The 20398-nt window shown below is 46.8% G+C and overlaps 3 protein-coding genes across 3 annotated transcripts; 2 read left to right on the top strand and 1 right to left on the bottom strand.

Annotated features, from left to right (window-relative positions):
* Positions 1–1881: 1881 nt before the first annotated feature.
* On the top strand, positions 1882–2920 carry BKA67DRAFT_663850 (uncharacterized protein; the record flags this gene model as incomplete). The annotated part of the gene is made up of 3 exons (XM_046108264.1): positions 1882–2033; positions 2342–2842; positions 2902–2920. The coding sequence occupies 3 exons, from the start codon at positions 1882–1884 to the stop codon at positions 2918–2920; spliced, it is 672 nt and encodes a 223-aa protein (XP_045952491.1).
* Positions 2921–5384: 2464 nt separating this feature from the next.
* Positions 5385–6404, top strand: BKA67DRAFT_540969 (uncharacterized protein; the record flags this gene model as incomplete). Its single annotated transcript, XM_046100846.1, has 3 exons — positions 5385–5456; positions 5618–5643; positions 5705–6404. The coding sequence occupies 3 exons, from the start codon at positions 5385–5387 to the stop codon at positions 6402–6404; spliced, it is 798 nt and encodes a 265-aa protein (XP_045952490.1).
* Positions 6405–10802: 4398 nt separating this feature from the next.
* On the bottom strand, positions 10803–12464 carry BKA67DRAFT_663847 (uncharacterized protein; the record flags this gene model as incomplete). Its single annotated transcript, XM_046108263.1, has 1 exon — positions 10803–12464. The coding sequence occupies one exon, from the start codon at positions 12462–12464 to the stop codon at positions 10803–10805; it is 1662 nt and encodes a 553-aa protein (XP_045952489.1).
* Positions 12465–20398: the final 7934 nt, after the last annotated feature.

Genomic DNA, 20398 nt, shown 5'->3' with positions numbered 1-20398 from the left:
TTTAAGGCGCCTGCAGTCCGCTTCAGCAGATCACACTGGGGCCTCGAAACAGATTATAGGAAAGCGGGGCTTCATCCAGAACAGCACAAGGACCACTACTGGTGGCAAGTAAAACGAAACTTTGTCTGACGATGGGACAATGAGGGCTGTCAACGGTCAACAGACTTTGGGTGAGTTCAGCCGATAGCCAGAAAAGGAATGATATGCATGAGATATTGTTTGCTTTCTTAGTATCTCACTGGGGTGAGAGACAAGGGCCTGTCACTCTGATTAAGAAACGGTCAAGGGGACGTGTAAAGTGCTTGCATGCAAAGCCTGCAGGGCGCGTCTGATCCTTTTATGACCAGTCAAGCCCCCCATCGATGGCCCATAAAAGGACTCGAAATGCAAGTTAAGGTATGGCTGCCTGTTGCCTAGCAACTCTGTTGGGGAAAGGGGGATGAAAGTAATCAATGATCGCTGATGATGGTGGTGGGGAGACGCGGTCTTAGCGGGATGACAGCGCGGCACACCGCATGCGACCGCGTAAAGTGGTGTACCTAATCCCTGAGCGCACCAGATGCAATCTGACCCCTGGTTTGCTTTGGCTTCGGTCGTTTTCGTAGTTCGCCCCGAAGCAGAATGAGGGTTACGAGGAGTGGGAACTGGTCAATGGCGACTTAATAAAATCTGGCGTATGAAATACTCATAAAACCACGTCAAACGTGGGGGGCCTGTTGCCTGCATTGCTTGGTATACCACAATCTGCAGCATGACATGAAAGAAGCAAAGCAGCAGCGTTGTTTCGGTGTGTCGATTCCCATCAGAAGCGATTCTTTTCGCGAGACTCGGGACTCAGGAACCGCAGCCGAAAACCTGGAAGATATTGCCACCACAAACGATAAATGCAGGGAATCAAGCAGGTCTAATGTCAAACTATGCAGTGGGGTGCCTTCGGGGTGCCTTTTTTTGGTGAAACGTGTGAGTCATCCGAGTTCACAAGGTGGCTGGGTTGATCATTTGGTTATGACTGGCATTGTGTAGAGTGACTGGATTGACGCCATAACGTTGGCATTTGCCTGAATTGAAGGAAATCATTGGACAATGCCTGGCATGGATCAAGGCTATGAATCAGAGGAAGAAAAAGTTTACTTGGGCGTAGCACTTATGGCATGCTACTGCAGATGAGAGCTGAACCGTTCTCCTGTGAGTGATGACAACGGCAGTTTGCAACTTGATGACGGAGATAACCTATCATATGGGAACATCACTTAATGACAGTGGCTGCCGACAGGCGGGTCGGGTAGAGACAAGCGAGGGAAAACACGAGAGAATGACATATCATATGCTAACAGATGCCTCACAGACTGAAGGAGAAGAAAGCAGTCCGCCCATACGAATATGCCGTGAGACTTTCGCCCGGGAACAGAACAAAAAAAATCAAAGTGGTTGGCAAGTCGCGTCCAGGTCGCATCTGCCGCCTCACGCATTGCGCGGTTTGACACCAACCCACGTGATCTCATTTTAATTGGTCTCCACAAGAATAAGATTGAGCAGGACCTCGGGATGACTTTGCTTCTTCGTCGATAGCGCACCGGCATGGCACTGTGAAGCCGCTTTTCATTCGTCAGCACCTGCATACGCCAATAAAAGAAAGACCCGCCTTGCGTGAGACTAAGCCTACTTGGAGCTGCGACCTAACTTGTAGCACTTGCAGCAGAGCCAAGAGCGCATGGGCCCCCCATAACGGACTCGAGCCAAGCTGTTCTCCAAATTCCGGCCATCAAGTCAAACTCTCAGTCCAGTCAGAGCCTCTGTCTCTTAACAATTTTCTCAATCCACAAGTTCCACTTCGTTATTTAGTCCCAAAGTGAGGTTGAGGCAGGACGGCAAAAAGTCAAGATGAACAAGAATTGGGGTGACCGGGCCGACAAGGACTTGTTCTTTACCATTCTTTCCGTCAAGAACATTGGTGTCATTAGCGGAGCAGAATGGACCGCCATCGGTAACCATATGCGCAGCATGGGATACGGCTTTACAAATGAAGGTTGCCGGTACGTACTTCCCGTGATCATTCCAAGCTTTGCTCGTCTCCAGGTAGCGCATATCGCTCGGGTATTATTCCCATCTCGAATTATTACTGCTTCAGCGCATTGCCCTCACAGTTTAGGAGTATTTGAGACGAGTTGTTCAAACCTAAATCATATACCGTCCTTACCCTTTTCTCACTATATAATGGGTCGGCTATGCCGGAAACAGCCATACCTCATGCCTGGGAACCACATTACAATCAAGAGCGGTTTACAAGCTTTGCACCTGCAACCACGTGGGTTATCGAAAATGAGAACTGATCGACATACAGGCAACACTTTCAAGGTCTCCGAAGGGCTCAGAACAAAGCAGAGACCAACGGTACCGTCGCGGAGAGCCCGAGAAAGAACGACCCGACTCTCAATCCCATCACCCGTCGGCCGGGACCAGGACGCGGTCGGCCCAGAAAGCAACCGCTTACTCCTGTTGAGAATCCTGGTCAGGATGGTGCCGCGTTAACAGGAGTTGCTGGGGTCCCTTATGAAGAAGAGGTACAACAGCAGCAGCTGCCGCTTCCGCCTCCGCCTCCGCCTCCGCCTGATGCTGCCCCACCTGTAGATGATGCAATCGCCGACGACCTGCCGCTTCCTTTGACGATTCCTGCGCAAGAACCAACGTCTCTAGAGTTGGTTACTGGTGAAGATGATCTAGATGAACAGCCGGCTAAACGCCCAAGACTGGATGATCCATCAGACCATTTGGATGATCCAGCTGGGTTAGCCCTGGACGATAACAATGTTGATGTCTTGGTGGATCATGAACTAGATCATGGGTAAGTCAAAAACACCCAATTGCAACCGAGCCACTTTCTCATACTAACCGAGCCATTAGATACTTTGGCGAAGCATAGGCTGCTGAGAATCACGTATCATGTTCCTCATCAGTTTGGGTGTTTCACACTTTCTACTTCTGAGACGCTCTCACTTGCATTGCTTTATCACATTTCAACAGTCGCCGTTAGGGGAAGTACTTTTGAATGAGATATGTACATTACTATTCGGCATGATTCACTGGGTTGCGTGGAGTTTGGGGTATGTTAAGTGTACCTGGCTTAGGTAACAATACCACGTGACATTCAATCGTAGTACTGATTTGAAATACCTCTATGATTCTTGCCTCTGCATGGTCAGCACTTTTGCAGTCGCTAGCTGGAAAGCAGCACTATTGCGAGCAAGAGCGCGGGAATATGGGATCTTATAGTTCATTCATTGTTTACTGTTGCTTGTAGCTCTTTCTGCTCTAAAGGCTTGATGATGCCTCCAGGCCATCTACTGCCATGACCCTCACGTCAAAGTCCATCGAATCCAATCCATTGCAATGCCAAAGTTCCATATCAGCAGTAGCAGAGATTCCGCAGCCTGACGTGCCTGTGTCACGTGAAAACAAATCCATGCATTCTGCCCTTGCAGTGGGACTTAGATGTCTCCAGCGCCGTAAGTCGTCTCAAACTCCATACTACCAGCGTTGGCGGTAGTTAGGGTATCGGGAACCACTGAATCGACATCTTGGTCATCGTGAGCCTCGTCGGCAGAGGCCTTGTCAGCAGATGCCTTCTTGGGACGCTTTGCCTTGGAAGACAGGGCCTTCGTGGCAGGACGCTTGACGGCCCTAGATCCCTCGGAGCTCGGCGTATTCCCGAAGTTAAGACCAAGCTTCTTCTTGATCTGCCCAAAGCGAACCTGTGATGATATCAGATGAGAAGCCGCACGGTCGCCGGTTGAGGCTACCTACCTTGGCGGTGTTGGCATTGGCGTAGCCCAGCTCATCGGCGACGCCATTCCAATCAATCTCGGGCTTGTTCTTCATATTCTTGATCATGGCGGCAAAAAACTTCGCCTCCAGATCGCCGGATTGCTTGGAAACTGTAGTAGGGCTGGCCATGTTGAGATAAGAATGAGTCGTGAATGCGGTTAGATGTGAGTGCTTGAGTGCTGTGGTGTGGTGTGGTATGGTGTGATGTAGCCTGTGCGTTTGCTTTTGGGAAGACTTGTAGGAGTTTTGGGTGTCCAAGTTCAAGCAACGGGTTATCCGAATAATCCAAGCAATATCGAATAACCAGTTTCAGTAAGGGGGGAGGAGCTTGACATAACAAGTCGAGATAAAAATCATGACGATTTCTTGCGGAATGTCATGTCATGTATAGTAAGAGCTTAGAGCGCTCGGTGGTCCCTCATGGTTATCCTGGTTCTGTGCAGAAAGAGCAGGGCGTAACACTCGAGATTAGAGAACTCCGCGATATATCGTACAAAGTGTGACAATTATGTGCAAGAGCTTTGCTTGGCGGTTCAATATGGGAATCGCCGCATAATGTGGTATGATGTATAGAGAAATGGAAAAGAGAAACTCACACATCCAGGTTCAGGAAGTCCGTAGGTCATTTGGTCTGAACAGTATAAGGTGTTAGTTCACCTTTTAGTCACCTTCAGTTGACTGAAAGGTCTTTCCATGAATTAAGACAGATTCAAAGATCTCTACTTGTCATGTTCCAATTTGTTCCTACAATAGCTACTTAACATCAAACCATGGCTAATGGAATCAACCCCTTGTGTTTTTCTTTCAGCTATAATGTACGGTTGTGAGCAACTGTTTGGGGAAAAAAAAATTCTGAAAGAGACCTTTTATATCCACTGGATGTGAGGCTTTCAAGGACAAGAGAAAGATAAAGTGGTATTTGGCGTAGGTATTAAGCAGTCATATATGTAGTCCAGCCAAAGTCTAAAGTGTGTCATCATTTGCGACATGTTTACTCAACCCTACACAGCCAAAAGTTGAGTACTGAGCCTCCGTTTTGCAGACAAAGTTAGGATCAGTCCAGAGATATGTGCAGGATACAACAAAAGTGATTTAAAGGACCAAACACTTTCTATTGAAGGACAGCTCGACATGAGTTGGACTTTCCTCTTTTTCATTAGAGAAAGAACCTACCAGAGCTTGACCACAAATAGACGATTCTTGTCGTAGATCCCCAAATTTCCCCCATTCTGGAATACTGGTGACATCTCGATCCCAGTAGTCCATCCGTGCATACTGGCCCAGTAACTGGTCCGCAAAACCAGCCAAAATCCAAACCGCCAAAACTACAACCCACCTCACTCACTCTGGACTCAATACATCGGTCAGTCTCGAAAGTTACTGCACCCACAACCGAATTTCGAATTCCAGTCATCCACAACAAACATCCGACTCCCCATCATACAATTGGAGACAGCAGTCGCCTTCGCTAAAACGTCAAGCCATTTTTGCAATACGACTTGAGTCTTCAATTACCTATTTCAAAGCCACCCTTCCGCATCACGACACAAACAGCATTCATCATGTCTGGAAAGGACGATAGTTCGCAGTTTCTGTTCTTGATCACTTGCATCAAGAACTCCAACAACGGCAAGGTGGGTCCTTCTATTCATCCGTACCAGCCAATTGGGCAATATCTTTGGTTCTCAACGAGATGACCATCAGCTCAAAACACCAATTACCTCACCTTCACACTTGTCACGTGTTTTTCATTGTTAATCTGTTGAAGGTCGACTTTGCAGCTGTTGCTAAACAGCTTGAAATCGTTTCTAAGGGCGCTGCGTAAGTCAATAGTCTCCATTGTGACACTCGCGCCATATCGCTGACTAGACCTTCCGGACAGCGCCAAGCGCTATGAACGCCTCATGAAGGCTCATGGCATTGGCACCAACGGCAACTCCGGTTCCAGCGCCCCCAAAAAGTCCCCTGTCAAGAAGGAGAAGGGCGGAGACAGCAGCAAGCCCGCCTCCAAGAAGCGCAAACTCAAGGAGGTCGACGAGAACGCTCCCGACGAGGATGAGCCGATCAAAGGTGAAGTCAAATCTGAAATCAAATTTGAAGATGCCATCAACGTGAAGATCGAACAGAGCAATGGTGGTGTCGCAGTCATGGCCGCACCCGCTTCGACCCTCCCGACTCCCCACGAGGCGCTGGAGCGGGTCAGCCAGGACGATGACGATGAAGTTCTTGTGATCTCCGCGACAGAGAAGAAGTCCGATGGCAGCCTTTCAGTCTATGGCGGTGATAATCATCATCACCACCACCACACGCATATGTCGGCTCAACACATTCCTGGCTTTCACTCTTTCGACTATGCTGCTAACATGGGATATCCATTACAGACGGCTCCACCCATGTCACCAATGATGACGATGCCGGCGGTTTCTAGACCCAGTTCTGGAAATGTTCTACCTTATGGTTTTACACCATCACCTTTCGGGCACAATCACAATACCCCTGGTTTCTTCTGGCATGGTCAACACATGATGGCTCGACAATCTGAAGGTCACCACATGGAAGAATCTACGGATAAGGGATTGTAAGGAAAGGGCAAATGAATTGTGTAAGTTTTCACTTATGATCAACCATCGAACTTAAGCTAACTTTTTGGCGCAGTCGATGCTTTAGTTCGTCTTTGGGGGATGCTATGAATAACCTCTGGTTGGCAAAGCAGAGTTTAAGGCCCACACTCGTGGTTCCTTTCTTGTACACAGAGACTTGCACTTGGAGTTGTCTGTCCGGTTTGGCACTTAAGATCCTACCGCCCATCAATAATACTTCCTTCGTCCCAAATGCGAATTACTTGTAATCGTGTGTGTTTTAGTAGACTGGATTATCAAGTCCATCAGACAGACGGGTATCGCATGCTAATTCAAACCGTGCCGGGTCAAACGCTCACCATACATAGTGGTCCATGTAGCTGTTGCAGGTGCTGCATGATCGGTCCGCGTCCTACCGGCAGCTAGCGCCAAATACAAAATATTCGAAGGTACTCACATCAATTGGAGACACTATGCTGCTGACAACGTCAATTATGTCTTTGAAAAATGAACCTTGGTAGCATTCATCGATCCTTTGAATCTGATGAATTTCTTATGCAGCAACACACGGCATTTACATGCGGACACCCCACCATTTCGAAATCATGGTACCACCCACCAATCGGCGCTGAGGAGCTATCATGTATGATATCGCAAGCTTTCTTTGAGTGTTCAGATTGACAATAGTTCCGAAAGAAATTCGACTTCACTGTACGTAGCACCCGTACACCAAATCTATAGCCGCGCAAATCTCAGCATATCATATACCATGTCTTACGAAGGAGCAGACCTCAACAGATGGCCGAGGACGGCACTAAGAGCAAGTTTTTTGTTCTTCACCTAGATTACTTGTATACCTAGCCTAAAATCAGTGCCCATTAATGCCAGAAAATACAACGTACTGCCCTAAGTCCCTGGTCCTCAGAAGAACCAGCCTACAACGGACGTCCTTGGCGCTATGGCATTGAGCGAGGCGACCAGTAACTTTGTCGCTGGTGAGGCCAAGACTGGCGACACATCCGTCTCTTGTATCCGCTAGATTATCACAGGTACCGGTGCTTTACCTCTTTTGTCAATTACCACCAAGCCTAGTTGTCGTGGTGGAAAGGGAGGAGAACGAAAGCTACAAGGAGTCTAGGAAGGGAGACAGTTTCATAGGCGATGGAACATGTCAGTCAAGGAATTGCGGCTGTTCTATCATAGTAATACGAGATTTCCCAGCAAGTGTATCAATAATGATCAACAATTCTCACATAAGCTATCAATCATCGAGCCCCAGCTCGTCCAAGTATTTTGGCAGTGCCATGCAATGCTGCCATTTAGGGAGTCAGCCGCTTCAAACTTACGATCATGACCTAACCACGGATTTTATAAGTGGCTAGCAGTATTTCCTCTGCCTCACCTGCCCGTCTCCTGTGCCGTTTCTGATGTCTGAGTTCTCGGACAATGGTCCATGCCAAACATAGAGAAAGTACCTAGTGTGATTGCTTCGTATCTAGAGCTTACTGTCCTGGAATACCGTCTTAGAGTATATGAGCAACAGAATTGTTCCACGTCGCCGCTGCCCAGGCGATGCATTTTTCACGCGGAGAAGTAAAGAATCGGTTATCTGCGCGTTGGAGAACCTCTGGCGTCTTGATGTCCAAGTAAATAGCCGCTAGATTTATACATAGTAGCCGTCCTCATTCTCTGCTGATTCCTCATCGCAGTAATGTTTCTCTAAACAGTCTCCGACATGTTGCCTCGCTCTACACCCAAGTAGATGATATACATTCCACCGGATGATCATGGCGACAAGTTAATCAGATATACTCTGAGCACGTGAGCATATTCCAAATACTGAAGACCATTGTGCCTGAAGCACTGGTTGGGTCGTTGCTTCTCACCAGGCACAATCCTTTCCCCAAACAGCTCCCGCGGCTTATACTACAACTCTTAAACCTGACGTTCTATTTCTATTCACGAAGTAGGGCAGTTTGATGCGAATTTCCAAGAACCATACAGAGAGGAATAATGCAAAAGAGGAGCACCTGCCAAGCTGCTGAATCCCGCCCAATATGGTCAGACTCAATACTTGAGCAGGTGCCTTGTTGGCTCCTTGTTCTCTTGTGACAGATGGAGGAAGGGCCTCGACGCAAAAGCGGAACACATTAATGGAAAAAGGACTCCACGCGATCGAGGAAGCCATAAACCCCCTCCCAGAAGATCCTTCGCACAATATGACCTAAAGATTCTCCCAAGACAATCATTCTGATCTAATGATCTCAACAACCCTTTGTTTTCCAAAACATTTTCAAGCCACTTCCATGTACAGATACTGTATAGCTGGCCATTTGTCCCAAACTATGGCCCAATCTTCATAGTCCACCAAAATATCGGCACGTCGCCTTGCGTATATATCACTCGTGAAGACATCCAATAGCCAGTTACTCTACTGATGTTGCTGACTGATTCAGAATCACCCCCCTCAAATATCGTTCCCTGTTACATGTTGTATGATATGAATCGGGTGAAGCCAGAGGATCATGATCTTTCCATGGCAGGGTTCAGTCGGTTTAAGAGTTTCCAGCTTCTTGAACAAAAAAAAGCTCGAGGGTCACACAGGACTGATCGAGTCAGGAGGGGATGATATAATTGACCTATGCAAAGACACTGAGAGATAGTGGTTATCTACTGAGTAGTCTAGCGGTATGACACTGTCTTATATCTACACTGTCTGTTCATTTCCAGGCGAGCTGTAGTATTGAACTAGTGCTTGTCGACCCAGCCACTTCGCTCAAACCTCTCCTTGGTAAAGTTTCCGATCCTCTGCCTATCGGGCTATCACTAAAGCTGCACCATTGGTATGATACCAAGAGCTTGTTCTATATCCATCCATCTAAGAAAACCGACTGCGTCTGACAGAAGATGGGGCGAACATGTATATTTCCCGAAGGCAACATGAGGACCCTTGGTGGCCCTGTGATTTGCCTACCGTAAACACTAGGTAATCATTGGCCCATTCGTACATCTCCAAGTCTCACTTTGCAATCTGATGGTAACGTTTAAATTCTTGGCTGTCTGGTCCTCAACATGATCATGAGAACTTGCAGGATCTCTCGAGGTGGATTCAATCCTTTTTGGCAGCTTGTGATGTTTGATAGGTCATATTCTTGCATCGTACGGTGTTATTGGTAGCAAGCTGAATTCTACTCAAGCTGAATGATGCTTCAACCCCTTGTATGTAAATCCCAGAAGACAAACATAGCGATCGTATTCTCATTATGGTTAGACAGGGTCTTCTATCAGCTAATGATGAAGCATGAAGAATCTTTTCTAGAAAAGCCTCCAGATAGAATCGTAAGATCCGTTGGAAATCTCTTCCTAGATCTCTATGGATCTGTTAATAAGAATGGCGAACGCCAATAATTTACATTTAACAATCACAGGAACAATTTGTGAAAATTTCGAAAGTTTGAAGTTCTTCAATTGTCTATCTATACGAGAGTGTCGTTGGAAATGCAGTGTTTGTACAGGGGTATCTGATCATGTTCTCATAACCTTCCTCATGACATGTCTTGCCATATCATTCCATCTCAGATGATGCTGATCACCGTCTCGTCAGTGTCGTCAGTCTTTGGAAAGGGAAAATGGTGTTGAAAATGCGAACCAATAAGCACCAGCAAGCTGGTGCAGCTCGCGTTGCTGTCATGGACGCCAAGTTATGAAGAGAAAGCGTCTGATGTGCCCAGAACTCATCTTTGACGTGCGTTGCAATGTTGTGAAAGTGCTGTTGATGCCACGAGTCTGCAGACACGCCAAAGGAGCTGAGCAAAAAGAATGTTTGAATAAAAAGTATGATGAAGATCGAACCGCAGAGACGAGAACGATTCTCCAATACTTGAGCAGAACGAAGGGAAGTTTCCAGCGAAGACCGGCAGCAAGATGCTACATACTTCAGCAATGACCGAGCTGCGGATGTGCTCCGAGGCCAGGCGAGTCAACGAAGATACTTCAAGTTGACCATAGTGCGAGCATCTTGCAAAAGTGTTTCCAAGCGAAGAATCAAGGGAATCCAAGAAGCTTCAGCAAGGTTAGTTGTGAACCAAGGATCATATTTCAATGACGAAGGTTCGTCGCAATTATCTAATAGTGACCAAGGGAATTAGTGATTAAGACGGCATGTAGCGTTGTCAAAGAGACAAGACGCTGACTGCCGAGAAAGTATGATGCAGTGTAAAATGGTATACCGAAGCCTCAAAGATGCAGTTGAAATATTGTACAAAGAGGACTGAGTGTCGAAAAAGAATGATGTTAGAAATGAAATTCTCGCGGTAAAGTTAGTTTGTGGAAGTGCCGGTCGGCTGTCGCAGACTGTGCAGTATTGGCGGAGGCGTGGAAGGGTCTTTTATAGTGGAAAACTTAGCAAGCCATACCAGGAGGCGCGCCACTATTACGGTCATCTTTCTTGCAGCCCTTGAAGAGTCGTGCCCAGAAACCACGCTTCTTGTTCTTCTTTGCCTTGTTGGTATGGACAGTCTCCTCGTTCATGGCAGCAGCGACTTCCGTAGCAGTGATGTCTGAGCCTTTGCTATTGGTAGCATGAGCAGCACCAGAGATAGCCTGAACAAGAGCTGTCTGGACGGCACCAGGGAGAATTTGCTGAACGGATTGCTGGACCACCTGTTGAACCACCTGTTGAACCAATGTAGGGAGCATATTGGCAATTTGCTGGAGACTGTTGATCTCGTTGCCGAACTGGCCCATTTGGTTGTTGGTAAGGGACACCGTGTTATTGATTGCATGTATAAAAGCACCAAGAGCATTGACATGATTGCCAACAGCACTGACGTGGTTGTTCATGGCGCCGACTTGGGTGTTGAGGTTGTTGAGGTGGTTTCCAAGACCTTGGTCGATGCGGTTGAGGTGGTTTCCAAGACCTTGGTCGATGCGGTTGATCTGATCACCAAGACCTTGGTCGATGCGGTTGATCTGATCACCAATAGCAGCCTCGTGAGCTTGGTTGAGGTTGCGAAGGTTGTTGACATTGAGTCTAAGAGGACCGGTAGCATCAAGGATTCTAGCCTCGACAACACCAAACATCTCCTCCAAGATGTCATCAACATTGTCAACAGCCTGACCACCAACAAGACCATGCTCGGCCATTGCTCGGATGACAGCCTGGGAGACCTCACGAACAACGTTCTGATGAAGAGACTGGCCATTGTTTTCGGCAAGAACTTGGCGGACAGCATTCGCACTAGCGTTCCTAGCTGCCTGACGAATGATGGCATGGAGATCTTCACCGACATCCTGATTTCTCATCAAGTTATCAATGGTGTGTCGCATGTGAGCGTCATGGTTCTCGTGATGAACTACCGAGTCCCTCTCGCGGATGCGGCGGACATTCTCGACGTAGAGCTCTGTATACTCCCGTGAACCATGCTCAAGCTCGACTAGAAGCTGAAGTTGGTCAAAGTCGTCCATGACTGCCTGGGCATCCATGTAAGGAGCTGTAGTGACAGGAAAGCGACCTCCGAGGCGGGCTGTCTCAAGCTCTTCAGCCATTGGAAGCAGCTTTTGAGGATTGACTGCTGTGCCGTTGCTGAGACGAAGAGGAGAGTTGACTGCAGTCAAAACACTGACACGAGGAGACGGATCTTGAATCAGACCTGGTCGAAGACGTACTTCGACATCTTCAGTATCTTCGAAAGTAGCATGACGAGTGGAAGAGTGTGTAGGAGTCTGCGGCTGATCGGCATCACGACTGACAGTAGGCTGAACAGAAGGAGCAGTAGAGGAACGGCTGGACTGATCGACTTCACTGTCATTGGAGGAACCAGACAAAGCGGAGGTTGCAGAGTCGTTGATGGAAGGAGTAGAAATCAGGAGTGAAGCCACCGAACCAGCAGAGACGTTGCGGCTTCGGGGAATGGCGCTTGCTTGAAGCTCACCGATGGTGACAGGGGCAGGGATGGGGCCAGAGACTACACGGGCAACTCCGTTGCGAACAACGTTGCGAGAGACCACGCGAGCTCTGGTCTGGGGAGGGATGTAAGTGGTGCGTGGAAGTTGCATAGACATCTTGCTAGCTTGAGCTGACGACCAGGGGAATGAACTGTCTGACCTAATGTCAGCGTGTGGCAGCTTGATTTCGTGATCAGATGGTACTTACTGTGATGAACCAGCTTACAACGCTGGAGCTTGTTGAATGATTGATGATAGATTACCTGTAGTTGGGAGTATGTAACGAAGAACAACCCTGAGGCGGAAGTTCTGAGTAGAAGGCACGCGGTAGGCGCGAGTCACTTGGATGAAGAGTGCTGCAGAAAAAAAATTAGAGCTTTTCAATTGAGAAGAGAACAGAAAACTTACCAGAAACGACCTATGGGCGGAAGCTCTTGACTTGGAAACGACTTGTAGTCGGGACAGCTGATTGAAAGCAAGGACGACCTGTAGTGGAAGTTCTTGATGGAAGAATGAGGTAAACCTAAAGGCGGAATTCGCTCAAAGAGATGTTTGATGATGGTGATTGAAATTGAAAAGTGATGGAGTAAGCTGTTGCGGGAAATGACCAAGGTAAAATTACCAAAGTCAAACAAATTGCGATGATGGCCGAAGTCGTAACGATGTGTGAAGAATGATGATTACAAGAAGCTGAAGGTTCTGAAAGCTGCTTGAAGACGAAAAATGTCAGTGAAGTCCAAAGAATCTTGGCATGTTGAATTGAAGGCAGCAACTGATATGGTTGTGGAAATAGTCGGGTGGGTGCCAAGCTTTGATATTGGCATGGTGATGGTGGTGGGGGAGGGGTAGCTGTGCCAGAAAATGAAGCTGACGAAAAGTCGAAAGCCTTCAGATCAAAGAAATGAAGGCGGGGGAAATGGTTGTGATGCTTCTTGCGAGCTCAAAATTACCAGAAGATAATCATGAAGGAGTCATAAGCGACAAGAAGCGCGTGCACACCATTGGTGGTGATGACAAGCAACACAGAGAAGCTCACTTTGATGTAAGGCGTTCGACTGTGCCGCAGTGATGATGGTGTGATGGAACTATGGTAAGGATTGTGATGAAAATCAAGCTACGCAAGCAAATGCTGCAATGCGCAGTTGATCGATGGGAAAGGTGTTGTGATGGGATGGAACATGAGACTTACCTGATGACGAGTGATGCCGAATCTGGTCGTTAAAAAGCGGTTAGTGCAGATGATTGCTTGTTGAAAAATGCCGGTGTTGCGAAGTGTGTTGCTCTCAAAGTGAAGCTGGTCGTATGACTGGCAAAAAGAATATTGAGAGCGTGGGAAAAGAAAGAAGGAAAGGAAGGAAAAACCTGGGAGAACCTCAGATATTTATGGCCCTCAGGGTTGGTTCTGCCGAGTTACTGATTAGAATTATTCATGCTGCACTAAGCAGAATCCAATGCGTTGTTTCGCCAGACGCAGACTGTCATTGGTTGTCACAGGTTCACCAACCTCCTCTTCGCTAATCTGTAGTGATTCTACAGTGTTGTCTTCCCAAAATCCCCCAATCACAGCAGATCATTGGCTCATTCGCCGCCAACCAGCCTCTGAGTTTTGGACGTCCAAGTTCTCAATCGAATTCAATGGAAATCAGAGCGCTAGATTCTGCTGCTGATTTGATTGGGAAAAGGAAAAGGTGCACAATCTGCTGTCGACTTGGTCGAAAATGACGGTTGGTTAAGCCAAAATAACAAGGGCAACAGCTTGCCTTGGTTTTTGCAATCAAGCCGGCAGAGTCTTGATATGCGGCATCATCCAACCATGAATGTTCCAACTTCGTACATTTGATTATGTGATTATGACTCCACCATCTGTGTTGTATTAACTTCATCAAGGTGATCCGTCGCGATGGAATGAATTTGACTGCCAGACAATTTTCAATACACGAAATAGCGCACAACTGACTAAACACTGTGACATTCATCCTAAGCTCCACATTAAGTACTCAAATATTCCCTCGTTGATAGATATTCTCCCAGTTCTACTGCATGGTTGTATGCCATATGTAGCAACAAGGTGCCCAAGTGCGCATGATGCATTGACCGTGTCTGTTGAAAAGGAAGTGCGATGCATAGAATTAATCAGTCATACATTGCTTGCAGAAGCTGACTCGCATATCGATTTAAGTCATCGCATCAAGAGCAGCGCCTCATCACTGGCGTATTTCTAAGCAAAAGTGACCTTTGAATGGTGTTAGCGATATGATAGTAATGTACGTCTCAGAGACCAGTCGAATAGGCCGTAAATGGGAAAAAATCACATGATCATTCCCTTGATACATACAAAACTCACTCACGTTGTAATAGTGATACTTTTAATCAATCTTGTGCGGTATGGTTGCCATTGCTGTTGCTGTCGCTTAGCACTAACACACAACTCGACGACATGTCGTTGGCATTAACGTCGTCGTCTCCACATTCCAGCGGGCCGCCGTTGAACCTTGCAACGGCTGTCGGCGGCAAGGTGACACAAACCCCACCGGCGTCAGATCATAGCGGGAGAACCCGCGCCTCTGTCGCGTTTGCTCTGGTGACGATAACGCCGTGATTGTGTATCTGGTAGTCCGAAAGCCAAGAGCGCACAGCACTCAAATGCGCGATAGAGATCGGCCGTTGCGATGCCATCGCCAGTGCCGGGACGATGGGATTTCGATTGACGATGAATAATTGACCTGTGCGACTGCGTTGTCTTCCTCTTCCAACTTCTTTCCATAACTGACCAAACCTCCTGTGCAGACGCGCTCATGGCCATTTGGCTTAATATGAAGGAGCTTCAGCGCACCACTACAAATCCACTCGACCACTGAGTCAAGACGTGTCATTTTCTGAAGCCATCGTTACTTGAACAATGGGCTATGAAAAGTTGCTGTGGATTTTGGCAGCGAGAGCTGACGCGGCCGCCGTCAAACGGCACAACCGAACGCAGTCTGTCTTGCCGATTGACTTGAGAATCTGATCCATCAGCCCTGTGAATAGCGTGGAAGTCTTCGGCGCACCTATCGTCGCGATTGCTGAGTCAGCGTATCGTCTCTATGGCCATGATTTTGGGCAATCATTCTCGTGACGTCGCCACTCGGTGGTGTTAGGTGTCGTTTACAATATACCGGGGGCCAAGGCTAAGGCCCAGTACGCATGGTGTATTTGTAAGATATCCGTGCCCAAGTTGAACGCTTCTCACGACAATCGCCTTAGTCTTTCGAAGTCAGGCGACACGTCTCACTGGATACTCAACAATAGCACCAGTATCGCAACAGTTCTGCCACGCAGTGAGTGAGCGTGATACGCCGTTCATATCAGATTGCCGAAGCACCTGTTCCGAATGGGCGCAGGTGATCGCTCGAACATGTCTTGTGATGTCCTATCGCCCCTGGCGTACCGTCGGATATGTACCACAGGGGTCCGGCAGGAGGGTTGCTGGCATTTGCCGAGCAATCTTTCAATAGCACACTCCATCAACGACAACAAAATGTCGGATCTATAATAGCCGTGAAGTAGGGCATCTGGGAATCATGACAGACCTGAGTCAAACAAATTGACGTGGCGTTCACTCGTATGTCCTGGTGATGCATATTAGCAGACTGGGTCCATGTGGCGCAAAATTCCCGAACCACCGAAAGAGACACGCCTTCCTTCGCGCTCTGATGCCCTACTAATGTTCAAGTTGTTGCTCGTGCTGGATGAACCATCTCGTGTGGATACGACAACGCCATAGACAAGCTACCCGTTGGATTTGCTGTTAGCAGCGGTTGACAACATGTAGCTCACTCACCTGCGGTTCTTTATGAAACCATAATAAGGCACCATGTCAACTTCAACTTACGTTCGAGCCAGGCTGAGTTGGATGAGTGTTTTCCCAGCGGAGGATCCCCGCCTGTTTAATACCATGCAACTGGTTCAATGTCCAATTGCCCCATGTCTCAAAGACTCGATGTGATAATAATACAGCAAACTATATCTATCATTATTATATGGAATACTATTGAGTTGATGTTCATGATGGGGGGTATGACATGTTCCGCGACGGGGTTTATCGCATCTAGTGACAAAAGCAGCTCAAACCATCCACAGACCATGTTGTAAGACCATTCAGTCTGTCGTTTAAGAACAAATAACAGGAAATGATAGCAAAGTAAAGGGCAAGAACGCAGCACTATGGATTATTGAAACTGAGAATCGGCAGAAACTTGAAGGCAAGCGCGGTTCAACTTCGAGAGCGTTCGCCCTGTGAAGTAATAATAATGGCCATGACTACTCTAACTGAGACAGGATATCCACCGCGGACGTCGAAACAGCAATTAGCAGGATAATGAGCAAACAATAGGGGAAGACGATGCAACACCAGGTGGCTATCTCCACTGCTATTCTGGATGTAACGGTAAGCAAAACGAAACCGGCAACAATCACCGCTTGTAAGGCGCTCTTTCTCAAATGAATTCAGTCAGAAACTTCAAATTATAAGTTCCCAAAGCTGGTCGAGGATTTACACATAGGGCTATGTATCAATCGAATCACGAACAATCACATCTCACTCAGGGGAGAAATGCTTCAGTGCAACATCGAGTTTGCAGTTCATTCACATCCCATACCCTGCATTGGTGAGGGTTTTATTCACCACTGGTTTTGGGAATTTGTTGTTGGAAGCGTTAGCCTTGATGGCCCATTATAGACATATTCACATCCTATGCATTGTCGGCCTGACGCTTCTTGTTGCAATACTTGTAAACAATGGGCCAGAATTTAACGTCGACCTCCACCTGCTTCTTCATTCAAATGTTATAGGTACTGGGCCAAGATTTCGCACTGAGACCCTCACAATTCTTCTTTTTGGCCTTGGTCCAACTATTGTAGACGCTGGGTCAGAACTCTGCATTTGTCTCCACGGGGGTAATGGCAACGTAAGAACTCGACAAAACAAAGTGTGTTTGAAAATAATCATCACTCTGGACACATCAACGAGAACTGGGCCAAAGTCTCAGTTCTCGCGTATTGTTTAATTCTTCCGACTCGGTTTAGAGAGCAGGTAGCAACGAAAATCGTCTTTTACGTCGAGCGAAAATATGGTATGTCTACCTTAGCAAAAGCTTGAATTTGAATGTTACATATCATTTCCAAGGTTCTCTACACTCAATGCTTACGGCGCATTCAATGCCAAGGCTCGACATCCTATTGGTGTATCTCCGTCGACCATATTACTTACCAGGAAGTAGAGACGCTCGTTCTTCGGTAATGCAGTCAATATGTATTCTGAGGAACGCAGCACCTGTGCAAGGTTCGCCAGACCGACCTAAGTCAAGACACCGGATGTATACATAGCCAAGTAGAGTGTTGCTTGAAGGCTTACTTCAGCTTTTTTGATACACGACCTAGTGCGAATATGCCATATTCACCTCAGGATAATGGCAGAAAATAATGGGAGTAAATTTAAAAGCAAGTTCGTATCGCCAAGCAATCCTTCTCTAGATGAGTTTCATTTTGAAAGCGAAATGCTCCAAACAAGTGAAGAATTTACAACGTTACCGATATAAGTAGGATAACATGACAGGTATAATTTTTTCACGAATTTACTTCTCATATCTGTATTAGTCTAGGTCATCTTTCGGCAGGTTAGTTCACAGTCGCCCATGCCGCCATGGCTAAACAATTTCTTATGTTAAGTTCCGCAACTAGTCTGAGATACTTCATGATCGTGCATACTCATTAAATTGCGTGATTGTGCCCGGTTATGATGCTGTCCAATAGGAAATGGTCACTTTCAATGCCAATTTCTCAGAACCTAGATGGCCAACACCTGCTGCGGAGTAAGTTATATCCTATTGTTTTATAGATTTCGGTGTCGCATCTGAAGAGCCTCTCAAAATAAGATGTCTGGAAATCAAGCTAATCGACGACATTGCACAGCCCAGACCAGAAAGCACTGCATACTTTGGCTCTACGGAAAAAGCCGGCCAAACATAGATAGAACTGTTCACGCCTTGCCGATAACAAATCAAGACAAAAGAAGCGTGGAAATTATAACGCCAACATCCCAAATAGTGGATGATGATTACATCACTGGCCTTGATATCTAACACCAATTAAATCATCTAAATATTTTGTGCTAGGCATGCATGCAATGCGGTTGGAGTTTGCGAAGGCATAACCGGCGCCATCAAGACTTCTCATCAATTTCACTGTGTTGACTCGATTCTCCAGAGTCTAATGGTGCAACGCTCACTTCAACCCGGTCCCTTGGTTCTGGTACCCAAAGAAAGGACAACATCGTCCCAAGTAGTGATTGGCTGCGGTCCTCTGATCACGTTTCCCATTTGAGGCTTAGAAGTGTTCAAGCCTTACTTCAAGCAATACCCCTGATTGGTCAACACAATGTCTCTAGGTGGGAAGGCTACTAGCTTCCCATGATAAAAGAAGAAAGATAAATATGATCGTACCAAACACTTTAAGCAAAAATCGTGTTCATTAAGCCCGAAATCACGGTTAAGAAGAACCGTGTTGCGATTCAGGTAGACAACATAAATATACATCGGGAAATTGATTATGTATGCTATCGTGGTAATATTAACTGAACGTATAGTATCGCCTTTGGGTATCGGCTGCGGCGGCTTTCAATAATGAGAATTATTCAAGACACGTACCAACCTACTTGTAGGTTCTCACATAGCTGACTGCACCACACACATACATGAAAACGATACCGATACAGGCTGACTCATAATCCTTATGGTGGCCTCGCAAACTCCGGATTAAGTAGGCGGCTGGTGTTTGTGTGCACACTCCCATGCATGACGATATCATGGTAGGCATCAACAAAATGTTTGTGACAAGTAACACTGGCCCGAGTGGCTTCAAGACGTGCGACCATATATTCAGAGGGCAAGCCAAAGCCAGCACCATCACAGACATTCCGAGGATATCCACAACAAGCAAACGGCTCGTGCCGTTTCTACAGCTGCGTGAAGTTTCGGGTCGGGCTATGTGGCGCTTCATCTACGTTATCAAACTTCCACTTCGTACACACGATCTCATAGATCACCCAGCCATCCGTTTGTCCCAGTCCGTAGAACAAACATCTGGAGTTGAGAATTCAAGAAACTTAGTGTTTGAGCGGAATGTGCGAGTGATGGAGAACTATCGTGTTCCCAAAAGGCAGTAAAGAATCACAGGAAGCACAAGAACCTGAAGACATATTGGGTTAGTTTCAAAACAAATAACAAGTGGTTGCGTCTGTTTATGGCAAGAGAGAAAATCGTTGATCTCGAGTTTAGTAATTTATTATGGTGTCCTTGCATGTTCTAATCCAAGCACTAGAGAAATGTCTCGGTCGCTGGGCTCATTGAGTTATTGTTCCTCCTCGAATGGGTATACTAGTTGCCAACCTCCACTGTACACTACAATTAATCGCTAGTCATGGCTGCTTGTCACCAATAAGATGGCACCTTAAAGCTCGGGGGCCATAAAGAATAGAAATTGAAGCGATTTAGCATTGGATTAAAAGGATTGGGCAGGAGACTGACGAAATCACACACACTATATAATTTAAATAAGGTTCATATGTGTGGTTTGATTTGATGTGTTCAATTGCAAATAGCTGACCTACCACGTTTGGCTAGGCTTGGCATACCACCAAGTGCTTCTATACCATAAAGTGTGTTGGCTAGGCGCGAGTGTCACTTATATAATGGATGGAAAGTCTCAATACGAACTCATATAACTGTATACAGTAGCTACTGCAGTGTTAAAGCAGATATAGGAGTGAACCCAAATTACACCCAGCTAGGCTTCTGGATAGGTTCAAGCAGAACACTCACTATGGCGGTTCACTCAAGACTCTATCATCACAAAGCTAGGGTTCTCTTCTCTCCTTGCTGCCGGCGCCTTCTTTGGCGACGGGATGGTAGTCAACACTTGAAACTTGTCGCAACCACTGTCTGTACAACTTGCTCGAGCTTTTTAGCTGGTTCGGTAGACTCCTACCTGTCACTTGAACGAGGATAGCTAAACGG

The sequence above is a fragment of the Truncatella angustata genome (genome assembly GCF_020726525.1).
Source record: "Truncatella angustata strain MPI-SDFR-AT-0073 chromosome Unknown BKA67scaffold_10, whole genome shotgun sequence".
NCBI classification, from domain to species: Eukaryota; Fungi; Ascomycota; class Sordariomycetes; order Amphisphaeriales; family Sporocadaceae; genus Truncatella; species Truncatella angustata.
The sequence above is the reverse complement of the archived record's forward strand: the minus strand, read 5'-3'. Positions and strand labels throughout refer to the sequence as shown.